Source organism: Vanacampus margaritifer, chromosome 9 (genome assembly GCF_051991255.1).
Source record: "Vanacampus margaritifer isolate UIUO_Vmar chromosome 9, RoL_Vmar_1.0, whole genome shotgun sequence".
Lineage (NCBI taxonomy): Eukaryota > Metazoa > Chordata > Actinopteri > Syngnathiformes > Syngnathidae > Vanacampus > Vanacampus margaritifer.
In genome coordinates this window covers 1,949,295-1,968,121 of record NC_135440.1, presented here as the reverse complement: position 1 = coordinate 1,968,121, position 18,827 = coordinate 1,949,295, and the positions used below count along the sequence as shown (strand labels likewise).

The window sequence follows — 18,827 nt, the reverse complement described above, 5'->3', positions numbered from 1 at the left end:
TCACTTCTCTTTAGCCTGCGCATCCTCTTAACTTAAACGACAACAGTTGTCCTGCACAATTTGCAAACAATTGTATTTTTTGCATCATATCTGACCTCTTGTAACCAAACAGCCTCCACACGACGAAGGTAGCAGACAGAACTGGCTGCAGCTCACAGCCTCACACGCTCCGACACTTGTTTTTATGCAGCGTGCGACGCATGTACGTCCAAATAGACACAACGACGTATGATGTTACGCATTACATCACGTCAATTTCGCGATATTTAAAATTTTCATCGCCCAAAAAAATACACCAGTAATATTGTAGAAGGTCTGCTCTGGAACACCCCTAGTGTCTAATATGATAATTTACTATCACGCAATTTATTAATAATTTTCAGGTAAAAGTACTAGTAAGTGAAAACAAGAATTGCGACTTACACACCTGAGAAGATGTTGGAAAAGGCTCACAAAGAAAGAGAAGATAAAAAGGTTAAACAGGAAACCAAAAAGAATGAAAGACGAAAAGGCCTCTGAAACCTGCTAGTCAAAGTTTTGCATTGAATTTCTCTTCCTTTTATATAGCATTATCGCTTGTGAGATTAAAGTGATCTTTTTTTACTTCAGTTATTAATGGCACACTGATTTCTGGCTAATGGCACAATCTACCCCACTCGGGGGGCAAGCTGTGCCACAAAGGCAAAAGCTATATTTCTCACACAGTTTATATAAGATCCAAAGTGATTGCTCGCAGTGATGCACAACATCCTAAACTATATGAACATAATTTAGTTGAAGGCATTCCTGTAATCCCCTTGCATAAAAGACACTTTCAGTAAAAACTGGCGCTACGTACCCCTCTCTCCCCTATAGATGCGACTTACAACAATAAGCTTAGCGTGCAAAATCGCCTTTATTTAATCACTTTAATGGCCGGAGGACAAATGAGGTTTACAGAGAAGTATATGTAACAATTATAGACTAGTCACCCTAAATTTTTTCCCCCCTCTTCCTTTCCTTAACATTTCACTCTTGGAAATTTGCGTTCAGTCAACCTAGGGTGGGTGAGCTCAGTTTCTCTTCCTTTTTTTTTCTCCTAAACCAGAGACAATCCAAAAGAGATTACCCTTTTTTGAAGTCAACCACTGGCCATCTCACCAGGATGTGAATATTTGTTTGTCACCAGCCAGAACCACGAGGTTTATGGCATCAAAGTATTTTATCGGAAAGCATAATCTTCACCCCTGCTGACATCCCAGATCGGCAGTCTTCCAACTCTGTCTTATCAAAGTCAAAAAAACATGGGCCAAAAGGTCCTTTGGAATCCTGGTCAGTACATTCCAGCCTTCTTGGAGGTTACACGTAACCAGAGTGCCTCCAAGTGGTCCCACAAAAAAAAAAACTACACACCACCAAGTAATCGTATAATTTCACATAAGAAATTCATCACATATAAGTGAACTTACGCACAACTGAATGTTTCACGTCTTATGTCTATGAAGAAGAATGTCATGTATTTCCAAAGGAATGATGATTGTAAACGCAGAGATTATTAGTTACTCAAGAAAGAACAAAATGATCTCATGATACGTTATTAGTCGATATGTGTAACGATAATGTGTTTTGCTTGGAAGAACTTGACTTGCCTGCCTGACCAAATGTAATTCTTAATTATTAATTATTTGATAATTTGGAGTTAAAATGTCTCTGACTTGAGTTGAGCCAAAAAAAGGGACGGCACCCGCACCCCCTTGTAACGGACACGCCCCGCAACTTTAAAACAGCCGGCGCGAACCGCGTTCAGTGCTCTTGTTCCGGCCCTCTCGTTCCTGATTCACCTTTTCCCCCCTTTTTCGCCTCGTCTGCCCCAGAACTGACAAAAAGGACTCCCCGATGCAGTGCCACGTTTTTCAACCACGTGGCATCTCTGTTCCCTGAACGACCAAGTGTCTCGGACTTGGCGATCGTACCGAACTGCCGCTGTGCTCCAAGCCCCGGCACGCACCACCTTTCAGACCGACTTTCTGCTCTCCTTTTTTTCCTATTTAGTTTTTGGTGTTTCGTCCCACCTCGGTGGCACTGAGTCGCCGACAAATTTTTCTGTGACTCCCTGTGTCACCCAGCGACCACAGTTTGGACCCTGGCAGCGCGCACTCCAACGCCCTGTGCGTCAACCCGTACCTGCTCCATCCTCCAAGCGTCCTGTCGCCGCGCGAGCTGGTTCAACGGCTGGTGTCCCTCGGGACGCAGGCACGCAGCAGATCTCGGCCTCAGCAGCTGGATTTGGGCAGCTGAGACGCGGACCTACAACTCCGGCTGAAGCCCTCGACCTCACCTGAAAGCGGCATTCACCTTGAGCCGAGCTGCACCGCCGCTCGTCTGCCGGGAGCCCCGAGCTGCATCGCACCTCATCTAACTGTGCAATATTTAAATTCTTTTTCTTTTTCTTTTTCTTTTCTTCAATCGACCTTCCCTCCGCTAACTCGATTCAACTCACTCCAGTAAGTTGCACGCCTCATAGCCCATTTTGACATATCGCTGGTGCAACTTCCATTTCAAATAGCTCACAGATTCTCAAAGAGGTCAAACCTTTCCTTTCTACCTCGTTAAATTGTTCCTTTCTTATTTCTAAGTTATATTAGCTTAATTTTTATTCCTTTTCTTTTCACAGTATGGTAGTTAGGTAGGCAGTGTTTTGATTCTGTATGTGTAACGATAGTGAATAAATGTATGTTTTACTAAATTTATTTCAGTCTCAATCGTGCTTGTGTCCGAGTGGATTAGTAATTATTGTATTAATACAAAGAACCACGAACATTGAATGTGGCGACTTCAGATTATGAATAAATGAGGATTTGGATTTTATTTGTTGTGTTTCTTCAAAAGTGAATGTAAACAGAACGTGGTGCCCCTATAGGCGATTGAGGGAATTACAATATCCTCAAGCGCCGATCAAATTACTAATTCGTCCAAAAAGACAACATCAAGTATATCTACACATAATATATGTATTAGTGACAAAATTTAAATTATTCAAAGCCCATATGAGATGTGGGATGATAATAAACGTTGGTCCGACTTACGTGTTTGCTGGCCACACAGACGTCTGCTTTGTGGACATTTATTCTTATGTAATAGAAAGCCCTGGACTCTTTTCTTCTGGAAAATTAAAGGCTCTGAAAAAAACTGGAGTCCTTCGATTATTTTGTTTTGAGGAAAGTTGGACAAGTCTTGATCTATCCAGGATAGTCTATTTCAATTTTCAGGGTGTTGTCAATCGTGGTTTGAAACAGCTGAATGAGACAGCAAAAACAATGACTCAGCAGATTTTATACTGCACAAACTTGATTTATTATTATTTTTAACTCATCTCCAAATAACACATATATAGTTACAAGTACTTACCAGTTATAAAATAAGCCTCACAAACCAGCATCAGCCGGAATCCAGACTTTTTTTTTTTTGAGCATCCAGGTTTACCCTCCTCATCGCTCGCAGCCATTTCTTTCTTTTATCGCAGCCCCTTTCGGTGGAAATGCAATACAACTTTTTATCAGGCCCCCAATGGGCCATACAATTGCTGGCACAACAAGAATGACCAATCTGCCTCTCTTAATCCTCCAAATGTGAAAAACAATCGAACTACATGTAAAACACGCTGTTTCTTGCCACTTACCTCCCGTGATGCAACGCACGAAACATAAAAAATTATGTTACAAACTATCCTCCTATAGAGCACTTTAAAACAACCCCCTCTGTTAAGATGGAAACCAGGAGCATAATATACAATGAAAACAGCAGACGCCCCAGAATTGAACAGTTATGTGAATTCATATTGCACGTATTTGTCCGGCTACTTTCTTTTTTTGCTTGACAGGATGGATGAATTGATTGATAGTTAGTATGAAGGGATTACAATAAAATAAATCACATGATGTTACCATCACAACAGCCATAAATTGACTACTGAGCGCACCAATTGCCCTGCAGCACAGATGGGCTAAGCAACTTATCGTTCTTACCTGCATCCAATGATGGCCAAACGAGGCATATTACCACAAATCGTTTGAATCGGGGTGTGTGTCTTCAACTCCGTCCCGAACCACTGAGACTGACTCACCAAACCCCCGGGGTTCAACCGAACCTAGGTTAAGAACCACTACTCTGAACCCTTTTGATAGAGAAAACAGTGTGACCAAATTAGCATACATTTCAAAAGATGTTGGCAACAAAGCTGTTTTTTTATTGTTATAATATGACAATTGAAAGTTTGATGAATGCATTTTTTTCTCTCCTCATTTCAGTACGTAGACTGCAATCCAAAAGAATACTCATCCAAATGTTTCCACTCCATGACAGAGAGGAACTGAAGAGGCTTTCTTTTAAGTGGTACAAAAAGGTCAAGACATCCCTCCAGCCTCTAGGTAAGTAAGAAAAAAACAATAAATTACAGGATATAATAAATATATTAGTAGAGGAGCCCCTTTTAACAAATATTCACAGTGTTTCCCCACAGATTTTAAATCTTCTTGGGTGGTTGAACTCCGTCGAGGGGTGGGTGGGGGGTGGGGGGGGGGCGGGGGTGTTTGTCCGGCCCCCCTTTCCGGAAAAAAATTGCATTCTAGTGAATCTTCAGAGTAAAAATGTTGTTGTAACATTGCTCAGTGACTCCATATTTTTTGCACTTATTTTAAATTGAAATAATAATACAAATAAAATGAGGCTGTCATATTGGATTATAAGTGAACAAAAACTGGATTGGGACGGATTGGACGTGAATACACAATCCCAAAGCACAAACTGCGAGCATAAAGTACACAAATTGCTTTGCGGTGGTAAAAGAGAAAATACTATGGGATAATTCTGGTCGAAATTAATAATGCTTACCTTGCAGAGAAGAAAGCAAAACAATGAAAAACATCAGACACTTTAACCCAGACATCCACAATCCATTAACAAACCGTATCGTACCCTGTCCAGCCGGCGCTGCCTCCCAGTTTGTTTTGGTCGAGTGTGTTCGCCTTCTCTCTTTAGGTGTGTTTCCATTACCCTCAGTTTTGCGCAAAAGGCAAGTTGCGCAAGAGCAAGCTGGTAACACATGATTTTCGAAAAAACTCTCAAATATCTTAAACGCTCTCATTAGGTGGTTTTTGAGACGTGTCGAAATAGAAGTATTTAGCAAAAGTGTAATGGAAACACTTTTTGCGCATTCCCTGTAGTCATGTGACCCCTGTCCGGTCACGGAGGAAAGGAAGTAGGAAGTATGGGGCCACTCGCTTTCGTGTCGGAGCTGCCTCCAGAGGGGATAACAAGTCTTTTTAAGCAAAGCGATTCAGTTATGGAGCCAATATGCCGCCGTTCAACGCACGTCCCATATTATTGCATGAGAAATGTCCGTTGCCCCTGGCAACGAGCGACATACGGCGCACGTCGTTGAAATCCATCCATCTGCACCATAACACGAGTTATAAGCGCGCACACACACACCAACACCAAATGGCCAAACCCGCCCGATGAGGGGAGGGAGATGTTTTTAAAGTAATATTAACTACTCCGGGCGTCTGTCTTCCGTAAACATCATGAGCACTACAGAACTGCGTGATCCCGCGAGACGGGACATTACGAGAATTGCGCCTAAGACGCAAAACGCTCTTTAATGGAAACACCGGCAAGTCGAAATACTACAATATCGCTTTTATTTTTCCAAAAAACTATAATAGAACTGTAGCTAGTGATCGCTCCCATGCTTCTTGCAACTTTACTTTCAAAGCCCAGTTACAATGACCAGTTAGAGTTCCTTCGTTAATCCTCCTGGAATGATGGCAAGCCCCAACTTCGTTTGCTTGCTTCTTCCCCTTCTGAACCATGGATTCAAAATGTGGAATTATCTTGCGACTGCTCTATTCCCGTGTACAACCGCGTAACTGATAGCTTGCAGTTTAAATAGTGCCTCGTAAGCATGTCTCTTAGCTGATGCCATTTTCCGGCGTTTCTTAGCCAAACCGATGTTGTTTTGCACAATGCAAATAACGGCAGTATTTTGTTATCCGTTCCTTCTCGGTCTCTGCCGGTGTCTCCGCGGATAGTGCCCGGCGGGTGCACGTTGGGGTCCAAACGGGGTAGACGAAATGAACTACAGGAGACAGGAGGTCACACTGCAATTTGCCGTTTTATTTTCTCTTTTTATTCACTTTCTCATTCCATCTCCACATTTGAACTCTCTTCTACTTTCTCCCCTCCGTGTGCCGCTGTACCTTAATACAAGCCAGCAGCCAACTAGCAACAAGCGTGAACCAGCCCACCAATCAGAAACGCGCTTTGGCACAGCAAAAAAAAGCCCAGAGGGTTGTCTTGAAGGAAAATGTCTACGGAACTCGGTGCACACATTAGAATATTTTAAGAATTTTAATTTTCTAGAAAACTTCTTGGGCGGCGGCCAGTTTACTTGGGCGACCCGCCCAAGTATTAACATGGTGTGGGAATGGCTGATTTAGAATGGCGATATTTACATTTTACATCTCAATAACGTGTAATTTGTATATGGGACCTTGACTGATGCACTAACACTACTGCAATTGCAAGTGCATGGTCTTCTCTTTCACTTGATTGGATTTGATCTTTATTTATCTCAAACAAGTACAATTAAAAGTAAACAAAAAAGCTTATACAAAGTGTTTGGTTTGAGAAAGGGCAGAAGGAAGCCAAAAGCGTTTCTTGTCCTAACACCTCCTTACAATCCAAATCATTACTGCTAACAACTTGTTTCACTCAGAAACTTAAATAAAATAAAATAGATTTAAAAATTAAAATAGTATACATACACAGAATGTGCCTACACATATACACAAACTATTATAAGTATAATAATTCGGAATAAATAAATTCCCACATCTAAACAGAATTAATCCAGCCCCGCATACATGACCAAGTTATAATTTGTATCTACAGTATACTTAAAGTCCTTAAAGGGATTATTGACTCATTGAGCCATTCTCAGCAGTAAAATGTTAATATTTTGTCCAGAATGAATGCAATAACTTCCTTATTTTTCATGAACAATTTATACCTTTAAAAACAAATTTTTCCACTTGCTGTCGACTGAAGATGACATCACCTGTGCTGAGGAAGTAGGTAATGACCAATCATGGCTCAGTTTGCTGACCAAAGCCAGAAAACAAGTGAGCCATGATTGGTTGTTACCTTCTTGCTTAGCACAGGTGATGTCGTCTTCAAAACCTCATGTTATAAAAACTGCCATACAAGAAAAAAACAATCTACTAATGTCAGATTTACATACACAACAAGTCACCAAAAGTGGGGAAAGCGTTTTGGCGGCGCAATTGCATATAGTCAATTTAGCGCAGACAGGCTTATGCGTGCGTTGGGCGTCATGGAGGATGCGTTTGGAGCGGTGGGAGGACGCGGTGCGACGAAACTTTGCCAAACTTGAATTTTTTTTACTTTCTTTGCATTTCGCCTGATGAGCTGAAATATGTGCCACATCGGCTTCGCGGATGGACTACGTCACACACACACTGTCTGTTGTAGCCTGGAGTGCAACAACACGGGCAGCTACTTATCCTAAAAAATGGTATCCCCTCCCGTGGGTACAACGCATGCTTTCTATAAATACATGAAAATAAGTTTTAGAAACGTTTTGATACAAGCAAAAAATATTTATCGCGGAGAAGAAGAAAGCACTCGCACTGCAGTGGACTCTATATGCATATATGCAAGCTAAACAGGACTTAAACTTATATCAAATGCAAGAGTAAAGTTAAATCGAGCTAATTTTGGCTGGGAAAAGGAAATCTAATTCCCATTTCAGGGAAAAATAATAAACTTCGGGAAGAGACCAGAGTCAAAACCTCTGAAAACATCTGGGGGATGGGGCGATCTTACGTGACAGATTTACTGTTTTGCTCCTTTAAAAAAAAAAAAAAAGAAATCCATAATTCTATTGTTCCAGTAACCAACCGTGCCAGTCTCCCTACATGGCAGTATGCCATAGTGGTCTGGGCAGTGAGTGCCATTTTTAGCTGCTCGTTTTTACATAAATACATAACGTTGAACATTACACATTGTGATGGAATGGAAGTGCTTCTTTTTCAAAACTACCGGCAAACATCTGTAGAATGTGATACATTTTGGTAGCTTCGCTTGTAACCATGTATAATTCCCCTCAATTTTAGCAAAAAAAAAAAAATTTATATTCTTGAGAAATAAGCACATTTTACTCTTTAAGTGTGTGTAGACTTTTTTTAATTTTCAGTTTGGTTAATCTAATTCGTATCTTACTTTCAGATGACATTAGACACTACTATGGGGAGAGTCTGGCGCTCTACTTTGGCTTCCTGGAGTACTTTACAATGGCCCTTGTGCCTCTGGCCCTAATGGGGCTGCTCTATTGTCAGTTTGACTGGGAAAATTATGACAAATATGTTTTCTTCGCTGCTTTCAATCTTATCTGGTGCACTGTTATCTTTGAGGTAAGGAAGCATTTTCAATTTGCCTTTCTTTAGTTGAAATTGATCACATTAGGATTAAGTCGAAATAACTGCTGTGATTTGGTGTAAAGAATTCTGGTCTGCATTTGAGGCTGATAACAAAATAGTCTTTCTTAATATAATGTGAAGTAGGCCTATTACATTGTGACGTGATCACATAATATAATTATATTATTGACTACTGAATGATGAGTTGAACATTTCCTCCTCTAGTTATGGAAGCGGTGCAGTGCCTCTCTAGCCTATCACTGGGGCACGCTAAGCAGAAAGAAAGTGTTTGAAGAACCACGGCCTGGTTTCCATGGTATTCTTGGGTTTAATCCAGTGACAGGACGAGAAGAGCCCCTGTACCCCAACTTCACGCGGCAGCTCCGTATCTACCTTGTGTCCCTCCCCTTTGTCCTGCTCTGTCTCTACATTTCCCTCTATGTCATGATGATCTACTTTCAGATGGAAGGATGGGCTCTTATGCTACATGAGAGGGAGCCTACTTTTTGGACAAAAATACTATTGTTCATTCCAGGGGTTATCTATGCTGTGGTTATAGAGGTTATGAATCTCATCTACCGATATGCTGCTGAGTTCCTCACAGAGTGGGGTAAGTTATTGTCAAATAATTCATTGTATGTTTGGACAAGAGTTTGATTATTTTGCCTTTATTGCTACAAATTCCACAAATACCAAATTGCTACATAAGGTTGTCCTATTTATTCAATCTGTCTTTTGATCTTCTTTATTTATTTTATCACATATAGTTTATTGTGACAAAAATAGTTGGGTTTCCATCCACCCATTTTTATTCAAATTTTCACAAATGCGAAAATAAAACTGAAGGGAAATGCTATAAATCCCAAAAAGGGCCCAAATTTTGCAAATAAAGTTTTTACGCTTGGAGAGGATGGATTTTGAAGCGTATCAAAAAAAGGAAAATGCTAATTTTGGCTATGGAAAGAGGTTTGGCGAATAAACACTGACAAGACCAGATACACGTAGGTCACACGTACGTTTGTAGTCCCAAAGCAATGGCGGATGATAAACTAAGGTATGTTTGTGGGTATGACGAAACACAAATATTTTGGGAATTAAATAAATAAGCGAATATTAATGCTATTTTAGATGGAAAACAGCAAAAAAGACGCTAGGGTTTATCAAGAATTACAAAAGCAAAGTTGTATGACGTCATCACACGGAGCAGTCACATATTGTTCTTCGTTTAAATTACTGGTTGATCACATCTCTGATGTATACCGCCACCTACAGCGGCGTAGTCTCCTCTAAATATTTCGCAAAAGAAGAACAGATGGAAACAGGCATAAGTCGCATTTCTGTTTTACACATGTTTAGTGAATTTGCTTAAAAAATTAAAAACAATTGGATGGAAACATGACTAATAACAGTGAGTGGACTACTTAAAGCAGAGGTCGGCAATCAGTGGCCCGTTGGCCAAAATGGCCTGCCGCCTATAATGTCTGGTCCACCTGATGACATTGCCTTGATATTGTGGTAGCCTTGTTTTGGTATATATTAATGAACATTTCTGCTTAAATTGTAATTTTGTTCTGCATGTTTGGTTACACACGTCTCACCCTCTACTTTCTTATTATGTATTACACAGTTAACTGTTACCGAAACAATGGTGTTTGAATGTGAAATTATTGTGCACAAAACATCTGTAGCACCAAGTTATGTATGAAACGAGATTAAAAGAAGAAAAAACATAGGGCTAATGTGACTCATTGATCACCGACACTCCGAATGTACCTGGTGGCCCCAGATTTCTCCTGAACTTATGTTGAGTGTCGCTTCTCATTCCATTAGGCGAGACAGTTCCCTCACGTCAGCATACCTGTATGTGGTGCCGACACAATGTTGTCTGGCTATTTTGCGTGATTTCCCCCCCTCATCTTCATTTTATATCAGATGAGATGATCTGTGTAATGGAGGCATAAAAAGAAATGTAAAGGTATTTTCTGACGTTTTTCTGTTGCTGTTTGTAAACACGGCATTCAAAACTGATGCTCAAGGAAGCCGAGGACAACAGCGAATCAGGAATGAGGGTGAAACGACCCAGCAATCAGGAGCGGGGGTTCACACAGCTGAATTTGCATAGCAAGACAAGACAACGTTGTTATTATAGTTTTGGAATGTTCATTTTAGTTAGTTTTTATTTTGTTTTTTTAATTTATATAGTTTTAATTAGATTTCAGGGTGGTTCTTGCTAGTTTTTATTAGTTTTAGTTAAAAAACAACAACTTCGTTTTAGTTTAGTTTTAGTTAGTGCAGTATTAGTTTTTGTTTTTGTTGTTTTATTTAAACGTGTATTGCTTGTGCACAATATTTAAATAAACAGCATGGAGAAAAAAACCCAAACATATTTCTTACCAAGCATTGCATTGGCTGAGTTAAATAAAAAAGCAGGCGAGCTGAGCCATTGTAACCAAAAATCAAGCAGGCAAATTTGTCGCCTAGGAGTGATATCATCTGAAAGTGCTTTTCTATTGGCTGATGCTAGACAGCATCACTTCTATGTGACACACTTTCTTTATTGTGGTCAATATCTAAATAAATATACTTAAAATCTCATTTAAAATTATCCCCAAAGACTAAAACGAAGGGCATTTTTGCTATAATAATAGTTAGTTAGTTTTGTAAACGTACAATGAGTTTCAGTTAGTTTTTGTTTAAAAATAAATAATTATTTAGTTTTTATTTTATTTCGTTAATGAAATCGTTTTTTAAATTTTAGTTTTAGTTTTTTTGTTAGTTTTCGTTAACTAAAATAAGCTTGCAATACACAGGACTCAAATTCCTAACAAGTCCACGGAAACAGTCCACCAATCAGAAGCCAGCGTTTGCACAGCGAAATTTGCATATGTCACTAGAAGTATCTTGCCGCTGCGGCTTGGCTGGAAGGAAAACGTTGAATCCCCGCCCAGAAACATCCCGGACAGGCCAAATCAAATCTTTCAGACTAAACCTTTAAAAAGGTTACTTAATTTAATTGTTTTTATTTGGCTACTTCTATACCTGTGGTGCCTGTATTAACTATTTTACTGCCAAAGACGTTAAATGACGTTCTGCAAAAACCTACGGAGGAGCGCCAAAGACGTTAAAAGACGCCCACCCATTTATTATTATTATTTTTTTGAAACCGGTAGAGGGAACCCTTCCGCATCTGTGGTGAAAGTTTCCAGCAAGTCTGTTGTGCCTAATGACTATTTTTGGCCCCTAGATGGCAGCGATGACTCTCTTTTGACAAGATTGGGTGCATGAAGAAGCCATAATGGCGGCCGCTTGCAAGCAGTTCACGGTCGAGCCGTTTTTTTCAAAGACATCGACCAACGATAAAGAGCACATTGATGACGACGATGATCATCATCGATGATGATGATGGTGACTCCGAGGTTGACGCCGAAGTTGGAAGCGCTAACGCGGCGGCTATGACGACGTTATAAAGGTTCACGGGCGAGCGATGCTGACACCGGAAAACACGGAGCACAACGCTCAGGCGGACGTTCAATCGGACGACGAAGAGAGCCCCGAGTCCAATGCATATTCATCGGAGGAGTGTGTACAGTCTGCTACTTGCTATTTATTCCCCGGAAAAAAAGGCCGTCAAGAAAGTGTAACGTTTGCACGCAAAACGGACAAATGCGAAAGTGAAAGTAAACTGTTGTGCGAGTCCAGCGGCGTCTCCTTGCACGCAGGACAGCGTTACAAAAAGAAAAACTGTATTTGAAACATCCACATAATTGTAAGTAGTACCACAGTTGCACACATTTGTAAATAGTTTGCGAAATTGTTTTGTCAAATTGTTAGACTGTTGAATGGAAATAAACGTATTTTGCAAACTAAAAACACTTTTTCATTGTTGGTGAAAGCGTTTTACAGAAGTAAAGCACTATTTAGGTGTTTGTGGCATCATTCATGGACAAAAAGAAGTGTACAATTCACTAGAGTGCATGAAATAACATCGTTTCACAAAAAGCTCTTTTTCTCCGCTTTTTGTTTCAAAACAGAGAATTTCGGTGAAAGTAACCATTTTCTATTGTTGATTACTGAAGAACGGAATAAGGTAGAAACAAACTTTTTTATCTGATGAAAGATGAGAGTCCAATCTTTCATTTGGTAGTATGTGTGTTTCCATAGTCCAAACACAACATTTTCTGTGGACCTTGAAAGATCAGTCAAAATGCTTAAATCGGCTGGCACTGGCGACAACCCGTTTCTGAAAACGTCTGGCAGTCAAAGAGTTAAAAGCATCACGTGTTAAAAAAGTCAGGTTGATTTCCATTTGTGCATTTCTAGAACCCTCTGGTGGCTAGTTTTTTAGTGCAGTTTAATTTTCATAAGGCATGTTTTGGCCCTTCTATGTTTAAAAATCCACGCTAATGGTAAGATGAAGAGAAACTTAACATGCTTATGAACAAAGTCAATATATGGAGAACTTCCGTATTTCTGTTCTATTCATTCAGCGGTGGCGACCCGCTATTCCTAAATCGTAGGAATTCAAATTTCAAATTAAAGCAGTTGGGGGCTGGAGAGGCATGCAGCCATGCAGTCTTACACCGGATGGATGGTGAAAAAGCCGACCAGACAGTAGGGCTCGACACTGCGACCAATTTACAATTACCACAAATGCGGTTCGCTGGGCGAAAGTGCACATTTTAATTAGTAGTGCAACGGCTCGTTGAGCCATAACTCGGACGAGTCAAGTTAGCCAAAACACACTGCCTGCTGAAGGCCAACCAAAATAAATGGCTACCAACTAATACATGGACGTTAATGCAAAAGTGTTGGCTTTTATTTTTAAATGGACTCTTGAAGCACACGGCGGCATCTCTTCTAACTTGACTCGTTGTTAGAGTCAACTTGGGATGAGCGAGTACAGCACTATCTGTATCTGTATCTGTTCGACAATCTAAATGATCCGTATCTGTATTTGGAGTGGACATGGCATAAACCAGAAGCGGGCATGGTTGTAAGGCGTGGCTTAACAAAAATGGGTGGGGCTTACATCAATACATTACTGTATTTTTTTGTACAAAATTGAGAAAAACAAAAAACTAAATTTTGTTTGAAAATGATATGGATTGATCAAAAGTTTCTATATGTTTTATTTGAAAACTATTGACAAAACAGCCTAATAAAGATTCAAATTGATGCTTTTCACTATTTTTCCAAAAAGTTTTTATAAACTCAGAAAATGTATGTGTACGAATAAATATTTACAGAACAGTCTGAGAATTGAGATTCACTTTTTTTTTTATGAAAGCGCTATATAAATAAAGATGACTTGACTTGACAATAGTAAAGAAACTATTTACAGAACAATTTGTTTATGAACTTGGGAAAATAATGCTGAATACAGTACATGCAGTAGGAAATAATTAACTATTATGTGAATGAACCATAGTTGTTTTATTTTTCTATCGTTTGTTGTTGTTAATGTTTTATTACATTTTTGCTTCCTTAACAGGTGTTAATCTGTGTGTAAAGCTTAATTTGCAATATTTATATATTTATGTATCGCAGGGGGGGGGGGACTAATATACTGTATTTTCACAACTATAAGGCACACTTTAACTCTTTGACTGCCAGACGTTTTCAGAAACGGGATGTCGCCAGTGCCAGCCGATTTAAGCATTTTGACTGATCTTTCAAAGTCCACAGAAAATGTTGTGTTTGGACTATGGAAACACACATACTACCAAATGAAAGACTGAACTCTCATCATTCATCAGAAAAAAAAGTTTGTTTCTACCTTATTCCGTTCTTCAGTAATCAACAATAGAAAATGGTTAGTTTCACCGAAATGCTCTGTTTTGAAACAAAAAGCGGAGAAAAAGAGCTTTTTGTGAAATGATATTATTTCATGCACTCTAGTGAATTGTACACTTCTTTTTGTCCATGAATGATGCCACAAACACCTAAATAGTGCTTTATTTCTGTAAAACACTATCACCAACAATGAAAAAGTGTTTTTAGATTGCAAAATACATTTATTTCCATTCAACAGTGTAACAATTTGACAAAACAATTTCGCAAACTATTTACAAATGTGTGCAACTGTGGTACTATTTACAATTATGTGGATGTTTCAAATACAGTTTTTCTTTTTGTAACACTCCCCTGCGTGCAAGGAGAGGGAGCATGATTTGCACAACAGAGTAGTTTCACTGCGATTGCCCCTTTCGCGTGCAGACGTTACACTTTCTTGACGGCCTTTTTTTCCGGGGAATAGCAAGTAGCAGACTGTAAAAGAGAGTCATTGCTGCCATCTCGGGGCCAAAAATAGTCATTAGGCTAACTAGATCTGCTTGAAACTTTCACCACAGCTGGCCAAGGCTTTCCTCCACCCGTTTCAAAAAAAAAAAAAAAAATTGGATGACGTATTTTTACATCATTGGCGGCCCTCCATAGGTTTTTAATTGACGTCTTTTAACGTCCATGGCAGTCAAAGAGTTAAAAGTCTTAAATTTTCTCAAAAATCAACGGTGCGCCTAATAGTGAGGTGCACCGTGTGTGTGGACCAAGGTCCAAAATCTGACTGACTGTGTGGGACGATTTTTTGTTGACACATTGCTTTTATACAAGAAAGACGGATCTGACTGAGGACAGACATGAGAGCACAAAAGATATAACTTGGTGGTGAGTTCTCCGGCAGCTCTTTTTTATTTTTATTTTCAACGTAGCCTCCCAGCACTGTCACACACTTTTCTCATCTGTGCACAAGCTTCCCTATTCCCTCAGCGTAAAAATCTTTGGTCTGATGTCTCAATATTGCTGTTGTCCTCGGCTCTCAACACTTTTGACTTAATTGTCACTGCTCCTTCCTTCTTTAAACAATTTAGCCCACTTGTAGACATTTTTTCGGCTGAAGCATTTGGCACCTTACACTGTTGACATTCTCCTATGAATTTTAACTGGTTTGCACCCTCCAGCAATCAAAAACTTGATAACTGACCGCTGTTTTTCTTTCACCTGCAAAATAAATTAAATCCATGTGAAAAAGAAGTAAAACAGAAATATATTTATTAAAAAAAGTAAGCTTTTTTCTCGAATCGAAGTCCTCATACCGAAAAATTCACCTTATTTATTGAATGACCTTCGTATATATCAAGAGGAATGATGGGGGTTGCTGTTTTAGGGTTGGGTATCTATTTTAATTACAATCAATGGTACATCTAGTCACTAGGGATGTAACGATAGCCACAGGGCTTAAAGTACTCCGGCAGAAGAGCCACTAGCGCAATGACAAATCCAGCGAAGTAAACAGTTTATATTAATTGGACACGTCTGTCAAAACACCGCCAATGCGGAGAGAAGGCCAACTTCAAAATAAACCTTCTGATACAAAGTAATATGTGGAGCGCAATGCGAAGAAATGCTTTTATTTTGAAGTTTTTCCTGGGAGCGTTTTGCCAGTCGCGTCACGGATGACTTGACTCGTCCTTTCGAACGTTGCCGTTGCCTCCCGTTCTTATTGCCGGCATAAACTATTGCGAGCAAAGTCAACAAAACAACTTCGTATATAAATCACGTTTGATCGCCAATTAAGGGCACTAAAGGAATAATTAATTTTGCTGACATTGTATTGCACGGTGCCTGTTGCCAGTGTTTTGGGCAACTACAGTGTTAACGTACTAGTGGTACTAGTGGCTGTAGCTATCGGACTACTTTTCAAAGGCAGATTTCCACACTTTGATGCTGACAGCCGGACACAGTTGGCCGTTCTTAGAGATCAGTTTAATAAACCGTGCTCACTCAATTGTGTAGTTGATGGTCGGCAAAATCACAACTGTTCTTATGTCACTTTGTCTCACAGAACAAAAACTAATCCACTCGAAATTTTATTTCATACAAAGTGCTGTACATGGAGTAAAAATCAGTCATGGAATAAAGACGGGTAAAACTAAAATAACACCCAAAAAATTTATAATTATCTTAAGTGGGTAAACGAGTAAGTACATAAAATAACACAAGTAGGTTAATAAATAAAATAAATAAATGAATAACACAATTCAGCAGGCACCATAAATACTAAAGTATTCGGTAGTTGCAGGACTAGAGGGGATTGCAACCCGCAGTGCTTTACTGTACTTGTATAACATAATGGATAATGAAAGAGATTATCTGACGCTTAGGGAGGACTGGCCATCGGGAATTTCATGAGTTTCCCAAATGCCCAGTCCATTCACAGTGACGAATCGAATAGTAATGGCTTGATGTCGGTTGAACAACAAATCGGCACGTTGGACGCTGCACCAATCTCCCCGGAAAAAGTTCAGGCTCAGGATTTTTTGGTAATTTAAGCCCTGTATCCAAATGTCACAATACAATATTAGCACAATATGAACCTCACAATATGTCAACTATCACGATATTGTGGTGGTGTTGGCAACATATATAACAAAATAACTCATAATACTATATACACTACTCAAAAAAAGTTAGGGATATTTGGCTTTCTGGTGAAATTTATGGAAAATGTCAAAAGTTCACGCTACAGTGATATCATATCATGAAAGTAGATCATTTAAGTAGAAGGATGCACTGGTGATTTCCTCATCTCAAACAATTAATTGAAAGAAAAGTTAACAACAATGGTGGATACACCACAACAAAAAATGTCAACGTCGCAATAACTCGTCATGTTCTCTTGAGCATCAATTACAGCTAGAAAACAACGTCTCATCCTGTTCAGGCATGGCATCCCACTCTTCTTGAAGGGCAGCCTTTTGGTCATTGAGTTTCTGGGGTGCAGTTTCCAGCCTCTACACGGTGAATCCCACAGGTTTTCAATAGGTTTCAGGTCTCGAGAAAGTGAAGGCCATTCCATTTTGAGGTACACCAGTCTCAAACAGCCATTCCCTGATGATGCCACCTCCATGAGCTGGAGCATTGTCATCCATGAAGATGAAATTAGGCCCGTGTTGTTCATGTATGGGAACAATCATTGGATTAATGATGTTATTGAGGTAGTATGGGTCTCCTCAATGTACCATTCACAAAGTGTCTGGCAGTTCTATACTGACTGGACACACCTGCCCAAAATGTAACACCGCCACCACCAAAACCTCGCCTGGTAACAACAGTGGCTGATGCTTAGCTCTCTCCAATATCGTTGGCGGCCATCATTTCTGCTCAACGTGAATCAACCTTCATCAGGGAACAGCACTGATGCCCCCTGGTCCCTCATCCAGCGTAGATGCTCCCTGGCCTATGCAAGATGATGACGCCTGTGCCTGGTGGTGTGGTTAGGTACCCTTGCAGGTCGTCTAGCACGCAGACCACACTGATGTAAACGGTTTTCGAATGGTCTGACATGACACTTGGGTGCTTCTCACCTCCCTTAGACGAGCCTGGAATTGAGTGGCATTTAACATCCAGTTTCTCAAGGCATTGTTCACAATGTCTGAGAATGTCCTGTTTGAAGCATCACAATGGTAAGGTACTGTTGATCCATTGTTAGGTGTGCTCTTGGTCTCATGATTTCAAAATGTGAACAGCATCATGAGGACAACTGTTTAAACACAAGCTCTAATTGAACCAATACATTTATTGGTCGATTCAAGGATCTGTTGTGAATTTTGCCGTTAAGCTCCTCGTCAGAGAACAGCAACTTGTGCAAAAAGTACTGAAACATTTAACTGTTGGACATGTGCATTCAAAAGCTTAGAAAAAGTCACATTAAGTTAATCTGTAAAGGTTTGAATACATTTTAGGCTTGTCCTGAAATTTCTCCCAAAAGCCAAATATCCATAACTTTTTGTGAGTAGTGTATATCAACCTCTGAGCTTTCTGCTATATCATGCCAGTATGGTCGCCACCCTCCGCTATCTTAAATTACTTTGTAAGCAATCCACAGCGTATGTTACTATTGGCTCAGCAGCGTAAAGTATCATAGTCTATGTAGTTCATAATGCTGTGCTTGGCTGAAGCAGGTTAAAGGTAATGTTTTTTGGTGGAGATACAGTGCTTTAAATATAGTAGCTTCACAACGACGATATTCTGGCAATTTTAATATCGCAATATCACGATATTGTGGTTATTGTTACATCCCTACTAGTTACTTATGTTTACAATACCTAATATAATAACTAGGCTTCCATTCCCCATTCTAGTGGTTGATATGTAAATTCATCCAAAAGATAAAGAATAAACCTTCCTTTCTTATATATAATTCTTATAACATTTGCCAACAAAAACTGGAGTGATTTTACATTAGTCCCATTTCAACAGCAGGCAAACACAAGAATAATATTCACAATCATAGTATAGCAGTTTTATTTTCATCAGTCATCTGAGCTTTAAAGACAATGTGTGGTTTTCCCA

General features: G+C 39.7%; 1 protein-coding gene across 5 annotated transcripts in view; it reads left to right on the top strand.

The window, feature by feature from the left end:
• The window catches only part of ano10a (anoctamin 10a), an 84,368-nt gene that overhangs the window by 29,042 nt on the left and 36,499 nt on the right, over positions 1-18,827 (top strand). For 4 of the 5 annotated variants that reach the window (XM_077575205.1, XM_077575203.1, XM_077575202.1 and 1 more), the window contains 3 exons: positions 4,287-4,406; positions 8,287-8,471; positions 8,703-9,087. In XM_077575205.1, the coding sequence (XP_077431331.1) occupies positions 4,287-4,406; positions 8,287-8,471; positions 8,703-9,087 (690 nt within the window). The remainder of the gene's footprint in view (positions 1-4,286; positions 4,407-8,286; positions 8,472-8,702; positions 9,088-18,827) is intronic. The other variant, XM_077575204.1, reaches the window with a different exon arrangement.